Raw genomic sequence first — 17536 nt, 5'->3', positions numbered from 1 at the left:
ACTATTTTCTGGACCAGTGGTTTTGATGTGTGGACAAATTTTGATGTCTGTGTGCCAACATGAAAATAAATTCAATTTGAATCTCATTTGGCTTCATCTTACATTTGTATTGAAATGCTTACACGCTCATGCTCTCCGTCTCTGCCTGTAGGATGAAAAGAACCAGCTTATGACTACTAATGTCTGGTTGTGGCAGGTAAAGACTCTGCTTTTTCTTACTGTTCATTCATTTTATGAGTATATTTTTTTCATTTATAAGGTTCTAAAGACACCCATATGTAAACGTTGTGTGAATATACGCCTCTCACTCTGTGTTTGTTTTGTAGGAGTGGACGGACTATAAGCTGAGCTGGAACCCAGAGAATTATGGGGGAATTACGTCCATCCGAGTGCCCTCGGAGAATATCTGGCTGCCTGACATCGTCCTCTATGAAAAGTAAGACCCTTTATAACTGTTCTGTTCACTACAAATCAATGCATGTCCCATTGCAATGTAATCTCAATCGTCTTCATCTCAATCATTATTAATACGATCAATATTAGTTGAAATAGACACCTAAGAGCCTTCTACAGTAGATAACATTTTTTTACTTGTATTAAATAAAAATCTCCTTATACAGCACCATATAATTAACTATGTCCAGCATACAAGACCCTGTGTTAGTTGTTACTATAGAAAAGAAATGTATAAGACTCTCATAGCCACTGTTTTGGAAAAATTAATCAACACAATCTGACCAATCAGAATTGAGCATTCAAAATCCTATATCATGCACAAAGAGCAAAGGCACACATGGTCAAGAAGAATCAACTAAAGAAACCAAACAGCCAAATTGATTGGCTTTTAAATGTAATCTGTGGACAGTTGTGTGGGTTTGCATTTATTCAGGTCTTCACTCCTCTCTCTCTCTCTCGCTCTCTCTCAGTGCTGATGGGCGTTTCGAGGGCTCACTGATGACCAAAGCGATCGTCAAATACAACGGTACAGTGACATGGACTCCTCCAGCCAGCTACAAGTCTTCCTGTACAATGGACGTCACTTTCTTCCCCTTCGACCGCCAGAACTGTTCGATGAAGTTTGGTTCATGGACATACGATGGCGCCATGGTGGATCTGACCCTGATCGACCCCCATGTGGACCGCAAGGACTTTTTCGACAACGGCGAGTGGGAGATCCTGGACGCCAGAGGGCGGCGAGGGAGCCGTCGTGACGGAATCTACTCGTATCCATTCGTCACCTACTCCTTCATCCTGAAACGCCTGCCTTTGTTCTATACGCTCTTCCTGATCATCCCGTGCCTCGGCCTCTCCTTCCTCACCGTGCTGGTTTTCTATCTCCCATCAGACGAAGGTGAGAAGCTCTCGCTGTCCACGTCTGTGCTCGTCTCACTCACCGTCTTCCTCCTGGTCATCGAGGAGATCATTCCGTCCTCATCCAAGGTGATCCCGCTGATCGGCGAGTACCTGCTCTTCATCATGATCTTCGTCACCTTCTCCATCATTGTCACGGTCTTCGTCATCAATGTGCACCACCGCTCCTCGGCCACCTACCACCCCATGGCGCCATGGGTCAGGAGGCTCTTCCTGCAGAGCTTACCCAGAATGCTGTGCATGCGTGGCCACACTGATCGCTACCTCTATGCTGACATGGAGCCACACCGGAGTCCGGAGCTGAAGCGTGGAATGAAGAAGGGGATGAAGAAGAGTGTGGGAGGAAAGGAGGACGAGTCCTGGGTGGCCATGTTGGAGAAAGCCACCAGCTCAGTGCGCTACATATCCAGACACATTAGGAAGGAGCACTTCATCAGAGAGGTATGGGTTGATTACTTAGTGAAATGTTCCCCTTGATGCAAATGGAGCTGATTAACCAAGAGATCGAGAGCCTTGATCACCAAAGCTGCGAAGGTTGGAGGGCGGTACAGAAAGCAGACCAACAAAACTATCTGACAACAGAATAAAACAATTTCAAACTTGAAATGAGTCATATATCTGGAAAAAGACTTAATAGACTTAATAGACTCTTCTTTTAATTTGTCAGTCTGTATATTTTATTGGTGTCATTTGAGTAAAAATGTATTTTTATTCTATTTTCTTTGTGGCCCCTGAGCTGTCTGAAGTTCAGTAATCCTGATTTATGGTAAACCGTCTCAGCTCGCGAAGTACAGGACCATTGACCATTGGTTTTAAACTCATTTCTCTAATCAGCACAGACAGACTGTGGTGCAGTACATAGTGTGTAAAAGTGATTGTTTCCTACTGTGTGTAGGACTGTAATGTATGTAATGTAATGTATGCCTTTCTGTATGATTATTAAGACACATTAAGACACATAAGACATATTAAAGATACAGTCAGCATTTGCTTGCTTTAATTAAAGCAGTCATTGTGTGTGTTTTCAGGTGGTTCAGGACTGGAAGTTCGTGGCTCAGGTGTTGGACCGGATCTTCCTGTGGGTCTTCCTCACCGTGTCTGTAGTCGGCACCATCCTCATCTTCACTCCAGCTCTGAACATGTACCTCAGCACCGCTCCTTAAACCACATTACAAACCCATCCTTAAAACACACAGGGCAAAAAAAGACAGGTTTCTTTAAATTTCACAATAATGTATACCAACCCAATAACAACCACTGCTTCAATACATACCAAGTACATCTTCAATACATACCAATTACATAGATCAGACTTTAAAGGGTTATTCAGCCGTGCAAAAATATTCACTTTCACGTAAAAACACCTTGCAAATACACCTTCCAAAAACATTCAAACCACTCCTCAAACTCACATCCAGTCACAGCCTTCCTTAACAACAAATTACAAAAATATACATCATCCCTAAAACCACTCCTTTAATGTAGGATCCAAATGTTTACATCAGCATGACATGGTTCAACACAATCTCCAAAAGATCATCATTTTACAAAGCAGCGCTGTTGAATTCTCAAATCTGATTGGTCAGAAAATGTTGATTAATTTTCTATAACAGCAGCTCTGTTCTAATACGTTGTTGTTTCTATAGTAACAGCTCATTCACATGGGCGGGCTCGTAATCCACGGATTAAAATAAAGCAAGAAATATTGTAGATTTTATGCTTAGTTATCATTTATGGAAGGAGTCTCCAATGTCATTGCTTTGTATCACTTGTAGATAAAGTCTTGAGGACCTCAGGACACCTCGAGATGTGCTGTTACAGAAAAATAATTAATGCTAGGGTGGTAGCTCCTTCTGCTTCACATCACATCGCCCTGTTGTTGATTATTTTCCTATAACAGCACATCCTGAAGTGTTTTATTCCTCTTATATAACAGCAATTTGCCAACGATTGCCATTTATATTTATTAAAGAATGACACATCATACTTTTTATACCAACTACATTACATTCTTTCATAAACACACTTTTCAATAACCCCATTACCTCACCCAAGCACAAAAAAATTCACCAAACCCTTTACAATCCCTTATTAATCACACATCAAAATGTATACTACTCCTTTATTTCTATTCTTTAACTATTTATGCAAAATAAATACCTAGCCATATTAGATTCTTTCAGAAACCCCTCCCAAAATAATGTATACTACAACGCATACCACATTATAGCTGATATTGTGACCGCATTGTGGAAGACACGGAAAATGTGTGAGGAGAAAATGTGTGTGTTGGTTTGATGAAGAAATGATAAGAAATTATATCCCATATATATGCCCCATATTTACTCAACCATGAACAATTTGTTTACCTGTACAGTGTTTTAATACATATAATACAAACCTCACTGAGAGGCTACAACAAAGAAATTCTTAATCAGCCCTTAATATTACAACATGAAAACATTTCCTTTTGGCTCTGTACCATCCTTCAATACACTTTGTGTCTGTCAGATTATGCTGACGTCATCTGCATTAAAGCGTGTACGTGTCTATGTGTTAACGTACATTGTTAATGTAACTGAATGCTTAAAAGTCTTGATTTTTGTATGTTGTATGACAGTAAAGAAACTCGGACACCTCAAGTAATAAAATAAATGACAACGTAGTTGTTTAGCGGGGTATGTTTTGAGGGATTATTTGGTTTGTCTTTCAGGAGAGCCATTGAAGGTTCAAGGTAAATGAGTTGAAAGCAGTCCAAGTAAAACCTCTTCACTTAAGAACGCTTAACTTTGCAATGAACTCTCAAGGGACCCTTTTTCTTAGAGCTTAACCAGTGAAGCCAGTGGTGTGTGTTTATTTTACACCGAGTTATACTTCATTGAGGCACATCATTGAAGCATTTTTTTGTTTTCTTTAAGAATTAAGTTATACTAAAAGATTGATGGTATAAAACACTGAGAGGAACAGTATTGATGTATAAAATTTAAAACAGTTTATGAAAGTTTTAATAGATATGTCAGGATGAATATCGTTGCTGGAGAGTTTTGAAATGATCTACACTATTTTTTCATTTTCACAGGATATGAAGGAACATCTGTCACACCTGGTGGTTATTTTCAGTTAGTCCTAAGGGTACGCAGACTTTTGCACCTGACTGTAGCAGACATTATTTTATACTCTATGTATTGGGAGGAGGGGGAAATTTGGGATTCAGCCTACATCTTTCACTTGTGGTTTGTCTTTTGTCTGAGAGGCAGTGCGACTAACTTCAGTATTAATCATGTATATTTTATCATCAGTACACTGTGCAAGGCATGCTATTTCCTTCCTGCACTAATACACCTGAGACAACTCATCAACCCATTAACAAGGCCTTTATGAAGTGAAAATGGGGCTGCTAGGATAAGAAACCAGACTGCACAACTGCACAACATCTGCCCCCATTCTGACATCAACACATAAAGAATAAGATACTGTTATGGGACAAAAGTACATGTTTATTAGAGCTAGTATTGAACCTAGATTTTCAACAGAAGTTCAAATTGTCACCAGAAACATGGCTTGGATGCCATACAAGATATTTAACTTCCAAATCTCTGCATTTCACCTGAAGTCATTACTGCCATGATTTGTTGTTTCATTTATTGAGCCATTAATACAAGAGAAAAGCTGAATCTCAAATCAATCCCTACTTGCATTACTCACAGTGCACCATCTTCCTGCTACCATGGAGCCATTTGGGATTCAGTCATGAAAGACAGGGTGCCATGGTGGGGTTTTATGCTTGAATGGCATTTACACTACATTTAAATGAACAGCAGGGGGCAGTATGACTTTGAGTAGACCACAGTCTCTGAGCTCCACATCCCTCCAGACAGGTGTTGGATGTGAAGAGCCCTTACAGGGTTATGGTGCTCCTTACATTGTGCTGTGCAGAAACCACGCCCATTATTTACAACATGTTTAGTCAAGATAAATAAATAAATAAATAAATATGCCTATGAAATAAATAATAAAATGAGTAAATGCAACAAAATTATGAATAAGTTAATATTATATCATCATTATTATCATAATGCCCTTTTTCATTTCATCATTTTCTATTTTTTTTATTAAACAGACCTTGAGAGTGTGTCATGACTAGAAATAACAGCAGCTACTCAAAAAACTGTCTTTAGTGGGATTTATTTCCATAACAGGTTTGTCCATGAAACTAGTAAATTAAAGCAAACTCCCATAATCAAATGCATGATGGTGATGATGATGATGATGATGATGATGATAGTGATGGTGATGGCTGTGATGATGATGATAATGATGGTGGTGATGATGATGATGATGATAGTGGTGGTGATGGCGATGATGATGATGATGATGATGATAGTGATGGTGATGATGATGGTGATGATGGTGATGATGATGATGATGACGATGATAGTGATGGTGATGATGATGGTGATGATGGAGATGATGATGATGATGGTGGTGGTGATGATGATGATGATGATGATGATGGTGATCATGGAGATGATGATGATGATGATGATGATGGAGATGATAATGATGATGATGATGATGATGGAGACGATGATGATGATGATGATGATGGTGATGATGGTGATGATGATGATGATGATGGTGGTGGTGATGATGGTGATGATGATGATGATATTTGCAGCATTACACAGAAATAGCTCTCAGATGTTGCTGTGTTGGTGCTATCAAGGCTGCATGTGGTGAAACTTTAATCAGCTTTTAAAGTAAAGCTAAAAAAGCAGATCAGTGCTCCTTAAAGCAGCTGAAATGATTTTTAAAGCTGGACTATTTTCCCGTTTCCAGGTTAAATAAACTAAAGCTAAAGATGTAGGCTGCCCTTATGTGGTCCCACGCCAGCAACAAGGAAAAGGACAGTTTACACAGCTGCTGCATGCACACAGCTGATTTCACCATTGCACATCATCTGAATATATTTTTATGTTTTTTTGCTTTTAAACTTCATCCCTCTGTGAAAAGGGGAAAATGAGGCTGAAGTTTTCGCTGCTCATCGCACTGCAGCCGATTGTGTCTAACTGTTTTCAGCTCGTAGCTCATAGCAACAGTCCACACTGAGAGGCGTGACACCGTGACCACGTGACTCTCTGCCTCGCGAGAACACCGCGGGCAGCGTGCGGGATTGTGGTGAAGTCTCGGGGACTGTTCCAAATGCTCGCTCGAGCACCAGAGAGCCCCCCGCGATGACGTCATCATAAGGCTTCGTTTTGGGGCGGCGCCATGGGACTGTGACGTGGTCATGACGTCACAAAAGGGCGCTAATATAAATGCGGCTGCACCCAGCACAAGCTTTCTTTCTTATTACAGCTGATTTCTTACTACAGTCTCACTGCAGAACGAAGGACTAAACGATGGAGATGTCCTGTTATTTTCTGCCATCAGTGCTTAAAAACTGGCTAACAAAGCCAGACAGTGATGAAGAGGAAGAAGTTGCATCTGGAGCAACGGATGAGGAAGAAGTTGCGTCCGGAGCAATAGAACAGGAAGAAGCTGTGGCCCAAATAACAAAACAGGTAGAAGTTGTGAGAGACTTCAAACAGAACATCTCTGTTAAAATCCAGCAAAATAACCTCTTCTGGAAGCAGACAGAAACCCATCTGAAAGGGCAAAACCTTGCCAGGAAGCTCTACCACCAGGAAGAGTTGAGATGTCTGGAGATAATCCGGCAGCTGAGTGAGGATCTGGAATTAGCCGAGGTAACAGTGAAGGCGTACGTGAAATTCTTTAGGTTTACATCAAAGTCTCTGGACAGGACTCTCCGATCGTTCCTCAGAGTGTTTTGGCCAGAGGATGAACTTGAGATTCAGCATCTCCTTATAACACACTTCTCTCGTCGGTACCTTAAGTGTACTGGACAACGGCTCAGCTTCCAGCCTGCAGTGTACTACCTGAGCTGGGCCGTGATCATACTGAATGCTGATCTTAATGGTGGTCACAAAGGGAGGAAAATGACTTGTGAAGAATTTATAGCCAACCTGAATAGTGCAAGTTGCAAATATCAGTATCGCCTGATGCACTTGAAGAACATCTATAAATCAATCAAAATGAAGCCGCTACAATCGTTTAGAGTAAAAACTAGATGTCAGGCTATGGGCAAAAGGGAAACGTCGATACCAGAGGATTCTGGCTGTAGCTCATCATTTGGGACTGACAACAACCCTACCACTACTGTCCACAAAACAGGAAATCTCATCTGCAAAAGAGTTACAGATGAGAATGGGAGAAAAAACAGAAAGTGCCAGAGAGCATGGAAGCCGTTTACTGCAGTTCTAAAAGGCATGGTTCTGCATTTACAAAAAAACACATCTGACTTGTGCGAGGCAGACAACAAGAATGCCATTAGACTGCATCATGCCATGGCATACCCTGTAGATTACAAAAAGAGGCCCCATGTGCTGTGCCTCAAGACCGCAGACTCCAGATTCTTCTACTTCCAGGCCGAGAGTGAAGTAGAGCAGACATCATGGGTTGCGATCATTAACCGCATCGCCGCCCGTTACTCTGCTCCTCCACTCACTTCTGCTTCACACAACATGGAGGCACATCACCCTCGGGTCCTACCTTCATTCCCCACCACTCTGTCTCTAGAGCAGCAGCTCGAGTACCACAAGGACCAGTTACAGAGGGTTTCAGAACATATGGGTTACTATCTGACATTGCCTCTTTGGGATGGTACTTTATCTTTAGATTATCTGGAGCAGCAGGTGAAGCGCTACACAACTTATGTGAGAGCGTTACAGGAGCTTGTTGTAGAAGAAGATGCTGGAGAGGCTGCAGCAACTCAAATTTGCATCAGTGTCTCCCACAAAGAGGACAACAACAATCTGCAGAAACATAGTTAATTTTATTGGTTACGAAAATAAATAAAGATCATTCAAAAGATACAATGATGGCTCTGATCCAATACTATGTGTGTCTAACATGATACAGTTACTATAGTAACAGTTTACACAGGGACTAGTATGGCATGTGATCTACATAATGTAGGGCTAATAACATTTATGGAGAGAGTCTCCAGTGTCAGAACTTTATAACAGTAAGTAAGTTTTACGTCATGGAAAAGTCTTCAAAAATCTCGATTTTTACCGTGGCATGATTGTTGGTGCCAGACGGTCTGGTTTGAGTATTTCTGTAACTGCTGATCTCCTGGAATTTTCACAACACTAGTCTCTAGAGTTTACACAGAATGGTACAATAAAGAAAAAACATCCAGTGAGCGGCAGTTCTGCGGACAGAAATGCCTTTTTGATGGGCCAGGTCAACGGAGAAAGGCCAGACTGGATCAACTTTACAGAAAACTGATAGTGACTCAGATAACCACTCTGTACAACTGTGGTGAGCAGAAAAGCATCTCAGAATGCACAACACGACAAACCTTGAGGCGGTTGGGCTACAACAGCAGAAGACCATATCACGTTCCATTTTTTTCAGCCAAGAACAGAAAGCTGAGGCTGCATTGGGTACAGGCTCACCAAAACTGAACAGTTGAAGACTGGAAAAAAGTAGCCTGGTCTGATGAATCTCAAATTCTGCTGAGGCACAGGGATGGTAGGGACTGAATTTGGCACCAACAGCATGAATCCAGGACCAAACCTGCCTTGTGTCAACAGTCCAGGCTGGCGGAAGTGGTGTAATGGTGTGAGGAATGTTTTCTTGGTATACTTTGGGCCACTTAATACCAATCACCCATCACTTGAATGCCACAGTCTATTTGAGTATTGTTGCTGACCATGTGCATCCCTTCATGGCCACAATTTATCCATCTTTTAATGGCTACTAATGAAAGTGCACCTGAAAAATCTGCAGGAATTGCGTGATGCAATCATGTCAGCATGGCTCAGAATCTCAAAGGAATGTTTTGCACATCTTGTGGAATCCATGCCATGAAGAACTGAGGCTGTTTTGAGGGAGGCCCTACCCAGTATTAGTATAAAGTTCCTAATAAAATGCTTGGTGAGTGTATTTATTGAATTATTTCACATTGCATTGATTCATTTTATTATTTCTATGATAGGCATATTTATTTTTTTATTTTATTATTTATATATTTTATTTATAACTTTCACTAAACTAACTCTTTCTCTCTCCGTGTTGATGGTGCAGGTGTAAATTTTTGTCAGGTGCCATTGTTTCTTACCATATGTAGTGCTGTAATGTATGCATTTCTGCATAATTATTAAGACTAGCAGCATTTGCTTGGTTTATTTAGAACAGTCATTGCTTGCAGGGGTGTGTGTGTGTGTTTTCAGCTGGTTCTGGACCGGATCTTCCTGTGGGTCTTCCTCACTGTATCTGTACTTGGCACCATCCTCATCTTCACGCCGGCTCTGAACAAGTACCTCAGCACCACTTCTTAAAACCAAAAAAAAAAAATCCTGTGAGTGGAAGGTCTGCAGGCTGAAACACCTTGTTGATGAGAGAGATCAGATTGAGATGAGAATGACCAGACTGGTCTGAGCTGACAGGAAGTGTATAATAACTCAAATAAGCACTCTTTACAACCGTGGTGAGCAGAAAAGCATCTCAGCATTCACAAAACATGTGTTATTTATTTTTTTGCACCATTCTGTGTAAACTCTAGAGACTGTTCTGTATGGAAATCACAGGAGATTAGCAGTATCTGAAATACCCGCCCATCTGTCACCAACATCCATGCCATGGTTAAAGTCACAGAGATCAATTTTTCCCCATTCTGATGTTTGATGTGAACATTACCTGAAGCTCTTGACCTGTATGTGCAGGATTTTATGCATTGTGCTTCTATCACATTATTGGCTGGTTGGATAACTGCATGAATGAGCAGATGTAAAGGTGTTCCTAATAAAGTGGACAGTAAGTGTACATCAACCCTAACACAACCATGCCTTTAAAGTAAAACCCAATCCTTCCTTAAAAACACAATTTTACACTTCAGCGCTGTTGAATTCTTGAATCTGATTGGTCAGAAGGTGTTGATTAATTTTCTATAACAGCAGCTCAGATAGTGGTATAGCTGCAAATCACAGGTTTATATTAATATGCTTTTTCTAAGCTCTGTGTTATAGTTTCTTTAGTAAAGCCAGTGGTGTGTGTTTATTTTTCACAGAGGCACATCACTCAAGCATTTCTTTGCTTTCTTTAAGCATTAAAGACAAATGGTATAAAACACTGAGAGGAAGAATATTGGTTGAACGCAGTATATGAAATTTGGCCAAGTTATAATATATATGTCAGGAAGAATGTCCCCAGCAGAGACTTCTGAACTGATATACACTATTTTTTGTTACTTAAAGGGTAATGAAGAAACATCTTTGGTCATTTTTGGTTTGTCTTTAGGTGAAGGAGTAATGTAAGATTCAGTCTACATCCTTCACTTGTGGCATGTCTCGCCACTTTTGTCTGAGATGCCATGTGACTTACGTCAATATTAATCTAGTGTATTTTATCAAGATAAATAAGTCCCAGTGAACTGTGTAATCCACACTATTTTATTTTATAAAATGTGTCTGTTAGAACAAGAAAACAGAGAAATGCCAGTTGTACAACATCAGCGCCATTCTGATATTAAGACATATTAAGAATAAGAAACCGTTAGGGGACATAAATATATTTTACTAGAGGTAGTACTGGGAAAGATGTGGGTATTTTCACAAGATGTCCAAACTGTCCACAGAAACATGGAACAGATGATGGCTTGGACACCATGAGAGATATTTAGCTTCCAATTCTCTTCATTTCAGCTGAAGTCATTACTGCCATGATTTATTGCTTCATTTATTGAACTTTTAATACAACAGAAATCCTGAATCCCAAACCAATCACTACTTACACTGATATGTCCAGTTTGGGATCCAAACTACAGTCTCTCCAACATCTCACATTACACCATCTTCCTGCTACCATGGAGCCATTTGGGATTCAGTCATGAAAGACAGGGTGCCATGGTGGGATTTTATGCTTGAATGGCATTTACACTACATTTAGATGAACAGCAGGGGGCAGTATGACTTTGAGTAGACCACAGTCTCTGAGCTCCACATCCCTCCAGACAGGTGTTGGATGTGAAGAGACCTTACAGGGTTATGGTGCTCCTTACATTGTGCTGAAATGGTAGTAAGATTGTTGTATTCAAGACCAATGGTGCTCAGTTCCAGTCTCATTGACAGCACAAGGGAAAATCCATGATCAGAGATTGGGGTCACCAATAATGGAGTTCATTGGAATTAAGCCTGCAACCACCAGCTTTAACATCATAGCCAGGAAGGAGTGCTAACCAGAGTCATTTTATATTGTTTCAAGGTCAGTGCTTCATTTATTTACATTTTCTTCAATTCATGAATCTGGTTTGGGAGGAATTTCTGATTTAGCATGGATGCACACCATCTCCAAATGCTGAGAGGCCCAAATGAGTTTCTCCTCCAACTGTTAGTCATAAAAACTAAAATCTTTAATCAGCTTTTAAAGTAAAGCTGAAAAGGCAGATCAGTGCTCCTTAAAGCAGCTGAAATGATTTTTAAAGCTGGACTATTTTCCCGTTTCCAGGTTAAATAAACTAAAGTTAAAGATGTAGGCTGCCCTTATGTGGTCCCACGCCAGCAACAAGGAAAAGTACAGTTTGGTGCCTTTATTTCTGAGAGTGTAGGTCACAGTTTAAAGAGAAGCCATTAAACCCAGTAGGATCAATTGTCTGATTGAGATAATGAGCTGATTAATGTCTCTAATCCACATACACAAGATTTTATACACAGCTGCTGCATGCACACAGCTGCTTTCACCATTGCACATCATCTGAATTTATTTTGATGTTTTTTTGCTGAAGGCATTGACGAAATGATAATAAACTTCATCCCTCTGTGAAAAGGGAAAATGAAGCTGAAGTTTTCGCTGCTCATCGCACTGCAGCCGATTGTTTAATTGTTTTCAGCTCGTAGCTCATAGCAACAGTCCACACTGAGAGGCGTGACACCGTGACCACGTGACTCTCTGCCTCGCGAGAACACCGCGGGCAGCGTGCGGGATTGTGGTGAAGTCTCGGGGACTGTTCCAAATGCTCGCTCGAGCACCCCGCTATGACGTCATCGAATGGTTCGATTCGGGGCGGTGCCATGGGACTGTGACGTGGTCATGACGTCACAAAGGGAGGATTATATTAAAGAGGCTACACACAGCACGAGCTTTCTTTCTTATTACAGCTGATTTCTTACTACAGTCTCACTGCAGAACGACGGACTAAACGATGGAGAAGTTTTATTATTTTCTGCCATCAGTGCTTAAAAACTGGCTAACAAAGCCAGACAGTGATGAAGAGGAAGAAGTTGCGTCTGGAGCAACAGAAGAGGAAGAAGTTGTGGTTGGACCAACGGAACAGAAAGAGGAAGAAGTTGCGTCCAGAGCAACGGAAGAGGAAGTAGTGGCGTCCAGAGCAACGGAAGAGGAAGAAGAAGAAGTTGTGTCCGGAGCAACGAAAGAGGAAGAGGAAGAAGTTGTGTCCGGAACAACAGAAGAGGAAAATGTTGTGTCCAGAGCAACGGATCAGGAAGAAATTGTGTCCGGAGCAACGGATCAGGAAGAAATTGTGGCCGGAGCAACGGATCAGGAAGAAATTGTGGCCGGAGCAACGGAGCAAGAAAAAGCTGTGGTCCAAATAACAAAACAGGTAGAAGTTGTGAGAGACTTCCAAGAGAACATCTCTGATAAAATCCAGCTAGTGAACCTCTTTTGGAAACAGAGAAAAACTCGTTTGAAAGGGCAGCTCCTTGCCAGGAAGCTCTACCACCAGGAGGAGTTCAGATGTCCGGAGATAATCCGGCAGCTGAGTGAGGATCTGGAATTAGCCGAGGTAACAGTGAAGGCGTACGTGACGTACTTTAAGTTTGGGTTGATGTCTCTGACCGAGGCTCTCCGATCATTCCTCAAAGTGCTTTGGCCAGAGGATGAACTTGAGATTCAGCATCTACTTATAACACACTTCTCTCGTCGGTACGTTACGTATACTGGACGTCCGCTCAGCTTCCAGCCTGCAGTGTACAACCTGAGCTGGGCCATGATCATACTGAATGCTGATCTTAATGGTGGTCACAAAGGGAGGAAAATGACTTGTGAAGAATTTATAGCCAACCTGAATAGTGTGATTAGCGACTTTCAGTATCCTCTGAAACTCCTGAAGAAAACATACAAGTTGATCAAAATGAAGCCGCTGAAAGCTTTCAGAGTAAAAACTAGATCTCAGGCCACAGACAAAAGGGAAACATCGATACCAGAGGATTCTGGCTGTAGCTCATCATTTGGGACTGACAACAACCCTACCACTACTGTCCACAAAACAGGAAATCTCATCTGCAAAAGAGTTACAGATGAGAATGGGAGAAAAAACAGAAAGTGCCAGAGAGCATGGAAGCCGTTTACTGCAGTTCTAAAAGGCATGGTTCTGCATTTACAAAAAGACACATCTGACTTGTGCGAGGCAGACAGCAAGAATGCCATTAGACTGCATCATGCCATGGCATACCCTGTAGATTACAAAAAGAGGCCCCATGTGCTGTGCCTCAAGACCGCAGACTCCAGACTCTTCTACTTCCAGGCTGAGAGTGAAGTAGAGCAGACATCATGGGTTGCGATCATTAACCGCATCGCTGCCCGTTACTCTGCTCCTCCACTCACTTCTGCTTCACACAACATGGAGGCACATCACCCTCAGGTCCTACCTTCATTCCCCACCACTCTGTCTCTAGAGCAGCAGCTCGAGTACCACAAGGACCAGTTACAGAGGGTTTCAGAACATATAGGTTACTATCTGACATTGCCTCTTTGGGATGGTACTTTACCTTTAGATTATATGAAGCAGGAGGTGAAGCGCTACACAACGTATGTGAGAGCGTTACAGGAGCTTGTGTGCAGAAGATGATGCGGGAGAAGACTGCACAAACAGGATAACATCACTGTGCAGAAACATAGTTATTTATTGGTTACAAGAATAAATAAAGATGATTCAAATGATACAATGATGGCCCTGATCCAATCCTATGTGTGTCTAATATGATGTAGTTACTATAGTAACAATTTACACATATTATCTACATAATCTAGGGTTAATAATAAACAGATAGACATGGTTACATGTGATATTTAACAAAGGAAAATGTATAATTGTTGATATGGTGAAGTTTTCTGTTACGAGATTTCTGTTTATTTAACATTTATGGAACAGTCACTGAGTTTTAAGCCATGGGAAAGACTTCAGGACAGAGGAGTTTTCGCTCAATAACACAATTTTATTATGCTATATTTATCTTATCTTGTTTATCTTGTTATGTTGACACACTTTTAACATGTGGACTTTTCATGGCTTTAATACAATGGCTGTATCATGTGGACTTTTCATGTTTTTTTAATGATAGTTTTAATACAATGTTGGTAATATGATGGTTTTTTTGTGGCTTTAGTTTTCCACAAATGACTGCATATTGTTTACATGACATCACATGGGTTTTACTTGAATTCTCACATGCAATTTCAGGTGCAACTGCTTATTCACATTTGATCACATATTAGTCATTTAATCATGTATAATTATGTGATTTTTTTCACGAATTTATGTGATGTTTTCCCAAAAACTCTCAGCGCGGGTCAAAATATCATCAGCTGTAGGAATCTAAATTTAAATCCATATTTGGATTTCTGTAAAGCTATTGTTACAGCACTATATACATTTTTAAAGTATGTCTCTTCATTTTATCAGCTAAAGAAACCATCACATAACAGAGCTCACTGAGGTGTTCCATCTGCCTGAAAGCTAACTGTAACACTTTCCCAAGTTCGGGCAAATAATGAGGTAGATCTCTCTCTCTCTCTCTCTCTCTCTCTCTCTCTCTCTCTCTCTCTCTCGAGGCACTCGTCTCTCCCCTTTATATCCTTGCCACAGCTCACTGCCACATGCCACATTTTCCCACAGGTGTGCAATCTTTACCTTCTCTGGCTCCACCCTCCATTCACAAACTGGTGCTCGACCACCCGCCTTCTGTAATAGCCAGCCAGCCCCAGGAACTGCCTCACCCCGTTTTGGTCGTGGGTCTCAGGCAGGTCGCAATCGCTGCTGTCTTTACAATTTGGGAACGCACCTGCCCATGACCCAATTAGAAGCCCAGATACCGTACTTCCATCCACCCAGTTGCATACTTCTTTGGGTTTGCTGTGAGTCCTGCCCGTCTCAAGGATCTCAGGACAGCCCTCAGATGTTGCAAACGCCACTGCTAATCATTACTATAAATGATTATGTCATCTAAGTGTGCAGTGGCAAATGCATTTTGCGGGTAGAGGATTCTGTCCATGGTTGAAATGTCACTGGGACTTCAAACAACCCAAATAGAAGAGTGACAAACTGGTATAACCCAAATGGAGTGGAAAAGGCCATTTTTTTTTACAACATATTGGAGTTAAGGGAATCTGCCAATACCCCTTTGTCAAATCCAATGTCAAACAAAAGTGAGCTGCATCTAACCGATCGAGCAGTTCATCAATATGAGGCACTGAATTGAATTGAACAACGAAATTTCGTATTGGATATGCGTCGAATTTAGACACACTGTTGAGTTTTGTAAATTACCTAAACGTCCGTTTTGGAAGCCAAAACTACCAAGCTAGACCGGTCACTGTGGGACTCCTCAATTACTCCCATGTCAAGCATGGCCTTGAGCTCATCCCGAGCCACCTGTTTTTTAATGCTTGGGTAGACGATAGGGGCAGCTGCATACCACCACACCTGGGGGTGTCTCTATGTGGTAGTCTATGAGATTAGTGCGACCGGGTAGAGGTGAGAACACGTCGGAAAATTCCTCCCACAACTTGGCAACGTACGTGATTTGGGATGGGGAGAGGTGGTCTCCATAATGGACCGCAGTGGATTGGGCTGCCGTTTTTAGATTCACCTCTGGTCCTTGCTCCTCCCTCTGTGGAACAGCCATCGCCAAAGCCACAGGAACCACCTCCCTCCATGGGTTGAGGAGATTAAGGTGGTAAACCTGCCGTGCCCCGCCTCTATCCGTTCGCCTTACTACACAGTTTACATCCACACCTTGTCATGTGACCTCAAAGGAACACTTTTGCTGTTAGAAGCCCCCTCTCCCAATTTGCCTGAATGATGTAAAGGATGCCGCGAGGCTTCCGCCTATACAATAATTTGAACAGGGAAAACCCCATGGAGGCCTCCCCACTCTCCGTGTCCCCCTGACATGGAGCTAATGTTGACAGCCCCGGCACCGCCTCCCCAGCCAATGCTGTGTACGTTCCACACCATCTCTCGCTACTGCAGGACCCATCCACAAACATTTCTTTCGCTAATGTCTGAAGCCCTGCCCAGTTTGTCCCCAGGATTAGTGGGTGGTTGAAGCGAGGTCTAACCTCCACCTCCACTGTATGTTTTTGCTCCCGGAATTTGATGACGAGGATATTGGTGAACATCCCTGTGCACACACCTCACCAAACGTGCATTTCCCAATGCCTCACCTTAAACCAAGCATTGGTGAATTGAAGCGTGGTTACAGCCTGAATCCACGAATGCATAGTATGTACCCCCTTGAACACTCACCAGTATACAGTATGTCCCAGCTTGATCGGGGGCATCCTGCAGCGCGTCGGGGATCCGGACCAATGCTCCCACCTCCATCACTTGGCCAACCTCCATCAACCTGCCAACAGATCTAATCAATGTTACCAGTGGCAAAAAAAAAAAAAAAAAATCCTCGTATTAAAAAAGACTGCTTAGCACAGAAATTGTTAACATTACTAGCAAAAAATAACATCTGTGTTAAAGACTTGGAGATGTGTCACTTCCTTTTGTTTGGAAGCTGAAGCTATACATTAAAGTCTACATTTCTGCCAAGCCATGGCTAAAAATTTTTGGCTGTGTCAGTTTGGGTTGTCGATAAACTAAAGCTGTTTGTTAGTCACCAAAGTTTAAAGAGTTTCGCTTGTGTCACTTCTTGTCAGTTAAGATAGCTAAATGGCATCAGTGAGAGAGCTGGCTCAGATTCACCTGCAGTGAAGAGCGCACTCAGGTAATGAGAGTGGACATGATGCCAGTTTGCATTAGTATGTACCCCCCCACCACACGCACACACACAGGCTATCTGTCATCATA

General features: G+C 41.8%; 4 protein-coding genes across 5 annotated transcripts in view; all 4 read left to right on the top strand.

Annotated features, from left to right (window-relative positions):
* Nucleotides 1–3931, top strand: part of chrnb3a (cholinergic receptor nicotinic beta 3 subunit a) — a 14388-nt gene extending 10457 nt beyond the window's left edge. For both annotated transcript variants that reach the window (XM_026947726.3, XM_053230949.1), the window contains exons 3-6: nt 152–196; nt 327–436; nt 927–1812; nt 2400–3931. In XM_026947726.3, coding sequence (XP_026803527.1) covers nt 152–196; nt 327–436; nt 927–1812; nt 2400–2534 — 1176 coding nt within the window. In that variant the 3' untranslated portion in view covers nt 2535–3931. The remainder of the gene's footprint in view (nt 1–151; nt 197–326; nt 437–926; nt 1813–2399) is intronic.
* A 2842-nt stretch (nt 3932–6773) lies between these two features.
* LOC113547353 (PH and SEC7 domain-containing protein 2-like) lies at nt 6774–8264 on the top strand. The gene has a single exon (XM_026947649.3). The coding sequence runs from the start codon at nt 6774–6776 to the stop codon at nt 8262–8264; it is 1491 nt and encodes a 496-aa protein (XP_026803450.3).
* A 3098-nt stretch (nt 8265–11362) lies between these two features.
* Nucleotides 11363–17536, top strand: part of chrna8 (cholinergic receptor, nicotinic, alpha 8) — a 51576-nt gene continuing 45402 nt past the window's right edge. The window contains exon 1 of the mRNA XM_053230947.1: nt 11363–11700. The gene's annotated coding sequence lies outside the window, so the exon portion shown is untranslated. The remainder of the gene's footprint in view (nt 11701–17536) is intronic.
* On the top strand, nt 12454–14305 carry LOC113547352 (PH and SEC7 domain-containing protein 2-like). The gene has a single exon (XM_026947648.3). It carries the CDS (start codon nt 12638–12640, stop codon nt 14303–14305), a length of 1668 nt encoding a protein of 555 aa, XP_026803449.3. The 5' UTR covers nt 12454–12637.

Source organism: Pangasianodon hypophthalmus, chromosome 28, assembly GCF_027358585.1.
Source record: "Pangasianodon hypophthalmus isolate fPanHyp1 chromosome 28, fPanHyp1.pri, whole genome shotgun sequence".
NCBI classification, from domain to species: Eukaryota; Metazoa; Chordata; class Actinopteri; order Siluriformes; family Pangasiidae; genus Pangasianodon; species Pangasianodon hypophthalmus.
The sequence above is the reverse complement of the archived record's forward strand: the minus strand, read 5'-3'. Positions and strand labels throughout refer to the sequence as shown.

Excerpts from the sequence above, each read along its gene's own strand:
- LOC113547353 (XM_026947649.3), top strand. The coding sequence starts at position 6,774 with ATGGAGATGTCCTGTTATTTTCTGCCATCAGTGCTTAAAAACTGGCTA.
- LOC113547352 (XM_026947648.3), top strand. The coding sequence starts at position 12,638 with ATGGAGAAGTTTTATTATTTTCTGCCATCAGTGCTTAAAAACTGGCTA.